Consider the following 13,252-nt stretch of genomic DNA (forward strand, 5'->3'; position numbering starts at 1 on the left):
ATCATGTGTTTTTTCCATTGCATTCTTCTTTCTCAATTCACCTTTCCTGGAAAGAAATATAATGTAATATCCGGCAATTTGAAATAACTATGAAAAAGCTTGAAATTGGAAATAGTCATTTTTGGAAAAAAAAAAAATTCAAAATCTGGAAATTTGGTTAAGTGTGGGAAATCAGTGAGTTTTGGCCAACTTTGAGCAGTCATACCTCCTATCTCAGGATGAGTTAGGAGTAGTTCCAGTTATGATTGTGAAGCTTTTGGAATGATCTTTCCAACGCCACCGAGTTTTCTTGATTCTGAGTTTGTATGAGCGAGTTATGCCCTTTGAAAGTTGGGCAGTTGGCAGGGGATCCGTCCGGAAATTTTAAGGGCATTTTGGTCTTTTCCCTAGCTATTTCTTTTGGGGTTATATTGTTGTGTTAGGCTGATTTTTGGATCATTTTGTCCCATTTTAAAGAGTGAGATCTAGGGCTTGAGAGTGAAGAGGAGAAGAAGAGGAGAAAGAGAAGATCAAGCAAGGATTTTCGTCAAGGATCGTCGGGGGTGATCCCTACTAGGTATGTGAGTTCATAGTGTTGGATCCTTTCCCCCACAGACCAAACTCGTTTTATTTCCGAGAAAAGCTTGGTTGGGTTGTTGAAATTGTTGGTTTGTGTTGTTGAAGTTGTTGGTTGTGTTGTTGGAAGTTCTTGTTGGTTTAGTACATGATTTGATTGTGTTTTTGAGTTGAATCTCTTGTATGTTGAGGGATTTTATGATCCTTAGTGTTTGGAGTTGAAACCCTTGAAGTTAGGGTGGTTTAGAGTTGGAAAAAGGAAGGAGAAAAGTCAACTTTTCTGGGGAAAGGGGTGGCGCGCCGCGCCTGCCAGCGCGCCCCAAGAGAGCTTCTGAGATTTCTCCCTTGGGGCGCCGCGCCTAGCAGAGCGCCAGCAGGTCCCTTCTGAGCTTCAAGGGCTGGCGCTCCGCACCTTGTAGAGCGCCAAGGACGCCAAGTTCCCCCATTCTTTTCACACTTTCTCATGCATGTTCCTTGGTATTGTATCAATGTTTCCAAGTTGTTTCCAACACTTCAAGGTACGTTAAACGTCAAGAACTCGTCCATACCATGTGATCAAACACCTTGAATTTATAATTCCAATTCAAGGAGAGTTAGTTTTCAAGTCAAGTGAAGTTAAGAGTTGAGTCTAGAAGTTCAAGAAGGGAGTCAAAGCAAGTCTCTAAAGCTTTTCAAGAGTCGTTATTAAACGTTTTACCTTCGTTTAAGGTTCAAGTTCAAGTCGAGTAAAGAGTATAGAGTTCAAGCTAAGTAAAGAGTCTCAAGTTTCAAGTTAAGTCAAGAGCATAAAGTCGAGTCCATTTCTCAAAGGTTATTAGGGAACTATGTATTTCCCAAAGAAGTTTTAAATGTTTTTACATTTGAGCAAGAAAGGAACATCGATTCCAAGAGAGCCTTTGGGCTAGATTTTGAGCAATTATCTCAAACTAAAGAAATATGTGTTTAAAACACTTATGAGCTAAAGTATATTTTTGGGAGTAGTCTTGAGCACCGAGTTGGGGACACGAGTTCATATTAACTCAACTCTCCATAAGAACCATGCGGCCAACATGGGATTTTCTCGGGTCATACTTTTTAGATGATCACGAAAGTTAAGCTAGTGGATCCACTTAGTAAAGATAGCTTCCTATATCACGGCCAGGTATAGGATGGTCCTTGGGCAACGTGAGGTAAAACGTTATACCACCACTAGGGCTCATAGTGGTAGTTGTCGGTTAAAGAATCTCCCACTAAAGTTATATTACTTTTATATAAGTAAAGTTGAGTTTGTTATTGTTTTATCATTAACGAGCTAAGTTGTTTACACTATTTCGCAAGCTTTATATATTGCATGTGTCTTATTGCTTTACATATTGAGTTCAGTTATTCATAAGTCGAACAGAGCCAAGGTAAGTGTTCTCTTGTACCCCTTTCAAGCTTAAGTTGTGGTTTAGCTTTCCAGCTCGCATACTCGTACATTCAATGTACTGATGTCAGTTGGCCTGCATCTTATGACGATGCAGACACAGGTACCCAGGATCAGTATCTAGCACGTCGTTGATCCAGCTAAGCACTCCAGAGGCAGTGGTGAGCCTCCTTGCATTCCGGAGGACTCAATTATTTTGTGTTCTTAGTTTTGTTTTATTAGGGTGTTGCGGGGTCTGTCCCAACATCCATCTCAGTATTTTAAAGGCTTCATAGACAGTCAGTCACTTAGTTTTGAGTCTCTCATCTATGTATATATATGTAAATATTCTATTTTGAGACTCGAGTTGCCTTGTTGGGCCAGATTTTATCAGTTATGTTGTTTTATGTCCTTGCATTTTGCATTGAGTTGTGCTATTGAGTTAAGTTTCCGCTGAGTTAAGAAAGCTAGGCCAAGGGTTCGGTTGGGGCCAAAAAGGGTCTCCGGGTGCCAGTCCCGCCCAGGGTGTAGGCTCAGGGCGTGACATATAATGTTAAATGTCATAATGACTTGATGAATTCAGAGTTTTTTGGCATCAATAGAATCATAAGACTTTAATGCTATTGAGAAAGCAGGGTAGGGTAGAAAAACACAACATTTCAAGAAAATATCAATAGCATAACATTTGGTACGCGACAAGGGTACAGTTCATTGAACAACTCTCGCACTTTCTTGTCTTTGATATGATAATGAACTTCTCCAAAATAGTTGCACTCTGAAATTTTGAGAAGTTTGTCATAACCATGTTTGAAATGATCCTTCAAACACACCAAGAAGAGTCGACAATCTTAACATTCCTGAGGTTGGGTACCCGTTGTGCCAAATAATTTGACTCAAATTGGCACCAGGAACAAATTGGAGACAGAATATTATCAGGACCAACTGCAGGTTAGCCTAATAGAAATTGATCTCAAAGTAGAAGTGCCTGGCACACAAAAACTTCAGAACCAACAAATCTGAAAGTATCCATGTCTATGTTAAGTGTCTCCGCTCTGCTCCAACCAAATTAAAAAATTTCGTATGCAACTCCTCTCATATCTAAATTAGGACAACCCGAAACACAAGTAATCAATGCATGAATTAACTATTACTAACTAATCTCTTTAAAAAGTAAAATCCTCACTCCATTCATGCTTTCAATGTTGAGCAATTAACTCTTCTGTCTCGCGAAGATTACGACTTTTCAAAAATCGGTGGCAACTCTTCTTCTAAAAATGCGTCGTTTGCTGAAGCAGCACCTGTTTTTATAAGAGGGACATTTAATTAATTTAACTTTTAAATTTAAATTATGAAGATCTTTGACTTTTAAATTTAAATTCTGAAGATCTTTGACTTTTAAGATAGTATATATATGTGTGGTAGGTAATATTGATCTGTCAAAGCATTTTATTGTTGAGATAAACACAAACAAACCAATCAATCAATCTCCCCTCTTTTGCCGAAGGAGATGACAAATCTGAAGAAGCAAAAGGTAACAGAGGAAGAAGCACCACAAGGAATCAGTAAGTTGCCGGATCTACTCCTCCTTCAAATTCTCTCACTTCTCCCAACAAAGGATGCATTCAGAACTTGTCTAGTTTCTCCAACGTGGCGGCGTCTCCCAACTTTAATTGATAGCTCCAATTTCACTTGTTCAACTGACCGGGAAAGAGAAGATTTCTCCTTTATTCAAAATGCATTAGCACATTCCCTCTCTTCCAAAATTATAAAGTTCAAAATCGACTTAACTGACTTGAGTCTATCAGACTGCGGTTTCAGGCCTGAGTATGAAACCCTAATCAGTCGTTGTTTTAGTTTTGCTGTTGAAAGAGAAGTGGAAAATGTTTTGTTGTGGTCTCAGTATAGTAATGGGTGCACATTGTCTGAATCTCTCTGCACATGTTCGTCCTTGATAACTTTAGATGTTAAACATTGTGGCTTTAATAACGCGGTCATATCGTGGAACTCTATAAAGAGTATAAAGTTGGGGCATTTGATGCTAACCGATGATGAAATGGTGAAATTATTGTCAGGCTGTCCTGCATTGGAAACAATGGAATTATATAGCTATACTGGTTTCCATTGCTTGGAAATTAATTCCCTAAAATTGAAGACACTTACGTTGAAAGATTATGTTCAGAGTGATGGAAATGGAGATGACTTAGAAATTCTTGCCCCGTATATTCAGCATTTGGAAATATCAGGAGAAGATCTCAAGTGTAGGCTTGTTGATGCATCTTCGGTAGTGAATGCTAAGCTCATTTACAGCTTTGCCTGTATCAAAGGCATTCCAAGTACTTATGTGGAAGACTGCTGCTGTGACTATCGTCAAGTAGTACATACCCTCATCCAAGATAATCTTCAAAAGTTATGTTATGCAACTGATCTAACAATTGGAACTTGGTTCACACAGGTTTGTCTTTAACTCGAAAGTCCTTACAATTAGATTTGTCAAAGTACTATCTGTCTGTTGTGAAGTACTTCCCTTTTGTTGTAATTGTTTTCTCCATTATTTACTAGTTTCGTTGGGATTGCTGCACCAGGTCATGTGCACATTACAGTTCAAAGGGTTGCTTATTTCAGAATTGAATTGCAAATATTTAACGCTAATGTTGCATATGACAACGTTTAATATGTACGGAGTAGCTGGTCTTTTGAGAGTCTCGCCACATGTGGAAACAATCAGCATAGAATTGGAATATACGCTGGTAAACTTCCTGGAACTTATCTCTTCTTTTTACATTTTGTCATTTGGTTGAAATGTTTGTCACATTTAATCTGACCTGCATTTGGTCCTGATTAGTTAGATGATTTCCCGATCTACAATTCCTGCTGCAACTTTGAGTTACTTGATTTGGCCAAAGAAGATAATATGGATTTGCTTAGTGGGGTTTCAAGCGTTGAGTTTCACAACCTCAAGAAGGTTAAGATTGCCATCTCCTCAGATGCGTGCTGGAAAGATCATGTCAAAAGGGGCTTTGAAAAGGTTACCAAACTTTCAGAATATCTGTTATTGAATGCACCGGTTTTGGAGAATTTCGTCATTATCATATCAAAGAGAAGAAGGTGTGAGACATGTTCAATGAACTGTCTATCCCAACATTTATCTCTATTGGATGACAAATTGTTAGGTTGTCCAAGATCGTCCACCAATGCTACGATTAACTTCCAGGAGTGAGCTTTGCATGAGTTCACTGCTAGTAGTTTCCTGTCTCGAGATATTAGAAATGTTGCCTTATATATTTTGAGTTTTTGATAAACTACTCATGGAATCTTTGTCTTCTCTATGTAGTGTGTAACTAATTACTATTGGAATTACCCCTATGGTAACCAAATGTTATGGTATCTTGGTTTCTTATGAAACATTTTCTGTATTCACTTTGCTGGCATATGCTAATTAGATGTGTTGTTTGTGGTTTTGTTAAGAAATGGCAATCTTTACATGAGAAAACCATTTCATGAGTAATGATCCAAACGAAAAGTGATTCAGTCACTACAGCTTTAGGTCTTGTGGACGACCAAAGGAGCTCTTGGAGTTTCACATCAATTATTCCACATTTCACACTTTTAAGTGCCCACATCGTCAAAGTCTTATGTTTCTCTTCATTCATTTTCATTTCTTCCATTTTTCATTTATAACATTCTCTCTGTTATGCCAACGGGAGTAGATATCTGTTACAAGCATCTGATTAGTCGGTATAAGAGAGTGAAGGAAAAGAGTATCTGGCAATCGACTGATTTGGTCTACAGCTTTAGGTCTTGTGGACGACCAAAGGAGCTCTTGGAGTTTTACATTAATTATACCATGTGTTACTCTTTTAAGTGCCCACATCGTCAAAGTCTTACGTTTCTCTTCATTCATTTTCATTTCTTCCATTTGTCATTTACCACTGCTCTCTCCCTCAAATTTCTCCATTTCCCCTTGCTTTTACTTGGTGTGAATAGAAAGTGTAATACAGAACATTCTTGGATTTACTTGGGAAGTTTTCGATCTTGTGACGCTGCACACTCCCCCTCATTGAACTGACAAGTAGAAATGGATTTTGTGTGTGTCTCACTTTCTTACCTAGTTCTTTTGTTCAGTAAGTACGAGCAACTATGGTAAAGAGCAACTTGAATCCAATTCAACTATGTTATTATTGATTTAAGGGTCTATCAAAAAGTAATTTAGTGTTTGTAGCTTTTATAGACATGCTTTATGAAATTACACGAAATATATTGTTATTTATATTATTACTTAATGTAGAATTAATGCATGCCTCTTTCAATGATAATTGCTAGTACAATGAGAGTAATAATTAGTTAAACTCTAGCAAACATATCATTATCACAATATAAGTAAATCTCACTAAAAAAATCAAGAAACACTATTAGTTTGATTCAAAAAGAAAAAATAACGACCAAAATAAAAATTATACTATTTAACATTATTTTTAAGATATCTTTTCTTGCAAAATTCTTTCTTTAATAAAATATAACAAAATATATTTCAAACTCTTACTCTTCATAAACACAACAAATACCACTTTTTAAAAATTGAAAATTATTTATTTGGTTTAAGATGACTATGGATAAAATAAAATGTTATTAACATAGTTTTTCATTGTTTATAGGATTGTGCAACAATGGGTGGGTGATGGAAAGTTATGAAACTTTTTTTTCATTAACATATTCATTATAGTAAAAATTTAAAGAGACTTGTAAAATTCATAATAATTAAAATTAATAATTATGCATAAACAAATTTCTTTGACACAAATTTTATTTTTACGTAAATTTCAAAATAAATTAGATTATTGTAATTTCGAAGTGATAAAATATCTATACACAAATAAATAGTAATGAACACAATTTTTTTATCTCCTAATTGTGGAACAAAACTACACCTCCATTCATGTAAATTACAAAAGAAAAAAGGACACCTTCAATGGTCATGTTCTCAACACGAATTCATTGTGTATCAGTAGAGTGTCATCCAATAATATTTCCTAAGATGCATACACAGGATTTCACTTTGATAGATATTGTTCTTCTTTTTCTTGATTTTCACTTTTTTCTTTGTAAATATATTCAATTTTTCTTAGGCTAGTCAGGAAATAATCTATCAAGTCACCCCAAAAGAAGATAAAGATAAGAAGAATGAAACTAATTCAACAAATAACTTTTCACATTTGAAGAAGAATAGATCCATTAATTATTTAATAGAATTTAGTTATGTATATATAGATATATATAGAGAGAGAATAGAGATAATGGGTGGAGTAGTTTTATGTAACCACTTTAAAATCAAATTCAAAAAGTAACTATTTTAAATTAATATTACGTGTGTTGTTTATATAATAATTTGAAAAAAAATACATTTAAAATCATTTTTTTTAAATATTGAAGTATATCTTCATTTAACCGTTTCTTGTTAATTAGTGGATAATTTTGTTATTTATTTATTTAAAATGGCTTATGGATAATGTTTTTAAATTTATTTATTATTTTTATTCATTTAACAGTTTTTTGTTAATTCATGGACGGTTTTGGTTTTTTTTTTTTTTTAAATTTAAAATGGCAGATGGACAATGCTTTTTTTAATTTTATTTAGTCTTTTCTACTTTTTATAAAAATATAAAGCAATACTATTTAAATAATAAAAGATAAAATAAATCAATACTATTCTTTTAACAGAAGATAATTAGAAAATTTTAGAGATATAATTAAAGTGGCAATATTTTTTCCCTTTTTAAATTAATGTTAATTTATGTATGTTTTTTTTCCTTTTTAAAATTTTAATAATTTTAATAAAAGATAATTAGAAAAATGTAACGGTATAATTTAAAAGTTTTTGAGGATATATGGAACTGTAGTTTTGTTTTGTTTTTAAAATGTATTTTTTAAAAAAATTATTGAATCTATTGTATACTAAAAAAATCAATTTTTAACTAATTTATAAATTGTATTTAAATAAAAGTTAAATTTATTTTTAGAAATACTAACATTTGTTAGTATTTGTGTAAGTTGATGACATGTGTCTATTTTTATTTAATTTTTTTATTTATAGATAGATAATAGTTATTTAATAATTAAATAATTATTTAAAATTCTAAAAATTTGTGGCGCTGACATGTGGCATTTTTTTCTTCTCCTATGATATATAGATAGATAGGAGATGAAAAGGTGTCAGCACCACAAAAAAACTATAATTATTATTTAAAAAATCAATTAAAAAACTGATTGTAAAAAACCAATAATTACCATTAAAAAAATTTTAAAAACTTATTGTAAATTTTCTTGACATATATTTAAATCTAAGATAATAATTGACATTATTGTTTTTAAAATTTTAAATTAGAATTGACTTGAAATGAACTGACATATATATTTTCACGCTTCTCTCATAATATAATGTTGGTAGTGCTTATAACTTCTCAAGTTTAATTTATTAATATTAAAAATAATATATTAATTATTTATATAAAATTAGTTTACCATTTTAAAATTAAATCTTAATAGTATCTATAAGTGTAAAGTTATACGTATAGCTGAAGAATAAAATATATACCTATTTTAAAAAAAGACTAAACAAATTAAAAAAATTCATAAAATGAAAGAAGAGAGTAATAGTAAATTAAAAATAATTTATAATTTAATAAAGATAAATGCTGATAGATTAGTTAGTGGAGAATTTTAAGGAGTGGTTTTAGTGGCCCATAATAATTTCAAATTTAAAAATAAATATTAAATATGAAATTTTTAATTTCAAATTTTTAATTGTGAAGTGAGGATAGTTATTAGTTTTAAAATTCAAAAAAAAATCATGCATCATGTTAATTAAAAGAATTTTAAGGACTGGTTTTATTCGGTAATTATTAGTTTAAAATTTAAAAATACAACATATTTATTTATAACAAAAAATGCAGATAATAATAATAATAATTTATCTATATATCTTCTATCTATATATAACTAGTATACTTACCCGCGCGTTGCGCAATAATTAATAATTAATTAGATTTGTTATGCATTTAGTAATGTATAGCTTAAAAATAATGATACAAATAATTAACTTATTTATTCGAGCAAATTAACATTATTATTATACAATTTAATTTTTATAATATTAAAATATTATTTTATTGTTTGGTTTAGGTATAACGTTTTTATAATTTTTTTGATTAGTTTACATTGATAAAAAAACAAATACAGTACTTTATATGTTTCTGTGTGTTTGTTCTACTATATTTTTTATTCTGTTTAAATGAAATAATATTATTTCCTCGTTAGCAAAACTTTTATTCAAACTTTCCACATGAAATAATTAATATTATAAAATTAAAGAGTATTTTGATACATTTTACATATATTTTATGTGAAATCAGAAAGTTTCAAAACATTCTTTGATGTTTTAAATTCAGTTAAAATTATAATAGAAAAAATAACAAAATAGGCGCAGTAGTAAATAATCTAATATTAAGTACAAACCTAAAATTTAATATATATATATATATATATATATATATATAGAGAGAGAGAGAGAGAGAGAATGGGGGCGTGTTTATTTTTTTCTTTAACACAGTTTTATATAAAATTAACATAATCCTCAAATAATAACCTTACTCCCTATCCCCTCAACCCTGCGTCCTAATTTTATAACTTTATTTTGAAACTTTTAAAAGGGTTATGTTAAATATAATACAATTTGCGTAGAACTTTGATATACTTTTTAAATGATATTAGTATTTTATTATGTTAAAAGAAATACTATCCGTGTAATATAATTTGTTTAATTTATTAATTTTTAATTAATCAGAGTTTAGAATTTGTGTTTGAGTGAGTATGTAATGGGAAGTACTAAAGCTGTCTATTTATATTCCCGTTTTATTTAAATAAAGAATATAAAGTTTTTAAAAATTTTAGTTTTAAAATAGATTATTCAAATATTTAATATTTAATTTTATCTTTAATAAAAATTATGAATTTTGAATAATTTTAATTAATTAAAATTACTCATTTTTAAATCTGATCCAACTATTTTAAAATAATTAACTACAATTACATGTGTCTTTTTTTTTTTTTGCAAAATAAAATTTTATAATATTTATTTTTAAAAGAATTTTTTAGTTGGTTACTCTTTTTATTTTTTCTTGGTTAATTTAAGATACATATATAAATGAATTTTAAATTATTTTTTGAATTTTTGTGGTGTTGACATGTGTCACTTTTTACATATGTAGATAGATATAAAGTCATTTTTACTTGTGAAAAAAGATGTCTTACAATTCTCTTGCTGTCACCATATATTTGTAGCAATTTGTTAGTTATAAAATTTTGTTACAGATTAATTAATTATTGGTTATCCTCTATCCACAAACACAAAATTAAATTTTGAATTTTATTTTAAATTTAATTAAATTCAAAAAAAAATTAAATGCAATGTTTGCAAGTTAGTGGGGTGTAATGGGACGTAGGTTAGTTAAGCAAATATAAGCAATTTAAATGCTTAGTAAAATAATTTTTTTTTGAAAAAAAGTTCTATATATAATGGCTTGTTTTAAATTCACGTTAATTTAATTAAAAAAATTGTAATGTAATAAATTTTTTTGTATTATTTAAATGCATATTTACATTTATATTACCCTATTTTTTAGAACTGTTTTAAGATTAATAATAATTATTTATTCCTATTAGATATTATTAATAACTTTAGTATTTTTTAGAACGGTAAATTATTTACGTAACTGATTTAAAAATTATATTAATAATAATTTATACTAACCTACTTTTTAGAACTGTTTTAAGATTATTTCTGTTTAATTATAAAAACTACTTTACAATCATTTTAAAAATAAAATAGTAAATAATTATTTACTCTTATTATAAATAATTAATAATTTTAGTGTTTTTCAGAAAGGTAAAATTATTTATGTTTAATTATAAAAACTGATTTAAAATTATTTAAAAAATAAAATCATAATTAATAAAATAGTAATTATTTAAGCTTTTTATTTAAAAATAAAATAGTAACCAATGTAGGTATTTTCGTATTCAAAAAGTTCAAACTATTCTTCATATTCTTAAATTCATGTAAAATTATAATTGAAAAATGATTTAAAATAGAGTGAATATAAAATAATTAAATAATAATACAAATAATTATTATATATATTAAAAAAAATTAACATAAAATGATAAAATAAAAAAGTATTAGATTAACTTCACTAAAATTAATAAAAATAACATACTATCCTAAGAAAATATCAATCACACTAAAATCCATCAAATATTACAACTATGAGAATAAAAAAACATAGAAAAATCATTCGATCTAAAGAATTTAAGTACAAAATATGACTAAAAAAAATTAAAATGTATTAATTTTATAATTTAAAAATAACTAATATGAATTATTATTGAGTAATAGAAATGCATATGTTATCATATATAATATTTTAATCTTACATAAACACTTGATGCTAATAAAATTAATTTTACCCTAATTTATGTGTAGTGAAAATATATTCTTCAAAGAAATCAAACAATTCTAACTTCTCCTTCTCTTTTAGCATAATGAAGATCAATACCATATGTAGTGTGTACTGATCAATTGATATTTGTGCTAATTGATTAATTTTAAATTCATAAATCAAATTTAAATCTAGTATTAAAAACAATGATTCTACTTTGTAGTTTGAACTAAAATATAAATATAATTATAATTTACAAATCATATTGCAACCTCTTTAGCACACTCCTCTTTGATTTAATCATGTAAAATAATACTATTTTCATTTAATCAAATATAATTTGATTATATAAAAATGCACAAAAAGAAAAAACTTCAGCGACCAATTAAAAAGAACCACAATTAAATTAAATTATTTCGATTCAAAATTTTATTTTTGAAAGATGAAAAAAACATACCATCTTCTATTCCTTTGATGTACTATGAGTTTTTTTATAACCTTTATGATTTCTTTAGCCTTTTTAAAATATATTGTAAATTTTGTTCTTTAGTAATATGTATAAATTAACAATGATAGATAATATAGGATTTAATTTTGAAAATTTTGAACTAATTTTAATATAAATAAAATAAAATTGCAAAGTTATAAGCATCTCTAACATGCTATTTATGAGTAAAACGTAAAAATATACGTAAAAAATCCATTTTCAAGTAGATTTTAATCCAGTATTTTGAAAGCAATAATATTAATTATTAGCTTATATTCAAATAATGTAGATAAATTTTATATGGTAGACTGAAAATATGAATGAAAATGAAAATCTGAACATAACATTTTGCAAGTCATCATTCATTTTATGTTTTTATTATTGATTTGTACTCCTTCAACTAACGATGATTAATGATGATTAACTTTCCATCAAATCTCTCTTAATTGTAAGATATAATTATATTTAAGTGAATATCTAAAGTAGTGATATTGGTTCTTTTATTTAAATATGATAAAAGTAAATAAATAGGAAAGCATTCAAAGAAAGAAGAAAAAGATGAAGATGAACTTTGTTTACCTATATTTTTTAATTTATATTTTAAAGTGAAACTTCTTTCATTGTTCAAAATTATAAAATACGACATGTAGAACAGGTGGATTCCAAAATTGAAAAATGGATACTGATGCTTTCATAATTGCATAGTAGAGATAGAGAAAGTTTCATGTCAACAAAATCTTTAATTTCTTACCTCCTTCACTAAGAAAGAGTGCAATATCATCTCTATTGTGTTCAACAGAAAAATCGCTATCCGAATAGCGCACTAACGTTGTATTTACAACCCCTCCTTATGCATATTTTGTATGTAACTGTCAAAATATTTCGGCAAAGAGTTTTTTGTAATGGTTTAAGCACATTGCGTAAATTCATGGACAGTAACATTGTGTGATTCACTCTTTGTGGTTGCAAGATTGATATTTTTTTTTAATTTATTGTATGATTTTAAGATGGGATATAAACTGTGGCATGCTAATATAAATTATCCAATGAATTTATCACTGCAAAAACATGAAAAACAAATCAATCAAATATTAAGTTTCATCGAACAGGGTCAGTTGATTGATAAATCATCATAAATTATTTATCACTTATTCAAAGAAAAATGAAAAAGAGTAGCCATTATTTTAAGCAAAAACAAAAACTTCAAAAAATATCAAATATCTCCACAAAACACTAATTAACTGAAACATAATGATATAAATTATCTTTAGCTATAATAGCAATACTGAACAGAAGGATGAAAAAGTCAGTCGACTGTCTGGATATACTCAGCAG

General features: G+C 28.6%; 1 protein-coding gene across 1 annotated transcript; it reads left to right on the forward strand.

Moving 5' to 3' along the window:
- Positions 1 to 3,446: 3,446 nt before the first annotated feature.
- Positions 3,447 to 5,156, forward strand: LOC125859238 (F-box/LRR-repeat protein At5g02910-like). Its single transcript, XM_049538934.1, has 3 exons — positions 3,447 to 4,391; positions 4,522 to 4,686; positions 4,782 to 5,156. The coding sequence occupies exons 1-3, from the start codon at positions 3,447 to 3,449 to the stop codon at positions 5,154 to 5,156; spliced, it is 1,485 nt and encodes a 494-aa protein (XP_049394891.1).
- The last annotated feature ends 8,096 nt before the right edge of the window (positions 5,157 to 13,252 follow it).

This window comes from Solanum stenotomum, chromosome 3, assembly GCF_019186545.1.
Source record: "Solanum stenotomum isolate F172 chromosome 3, ASM1918654v1, whole genome shotgun sequence".
Taxonomy (NCBI): Eukaryota; Viridiplantae; Streptophyta; class Magnoliopsida; order Solanales; family Solanaceae; genus Solanum; species Solanum stenotomum.

Excerpts from the sequence above, each read along its gene's own strand:
- LOC125859238 (XM_049538934.1), top strand. The coding sequence starts at position 3,447 with ATGACAAATCTGAAGAAGCAAAAGGTAACAGAGGAAGAAGCACCACAA. Across the intron at positions 4,392-4,521 it reads TTGGAACTTGGTTCACACAG|GTCATGTGCACATTACAGTT; the intron begins GTTTGTCTTTAA and ends TTGCTGCACCAG. Across the intron at positions 4,687-4,781 it reads TAGAATTGGAATATACGCTG|TTAGATGATTTCCCGATCTA; the intron begins GTAAACTTCCTG and ends GGTCCTGATTAG.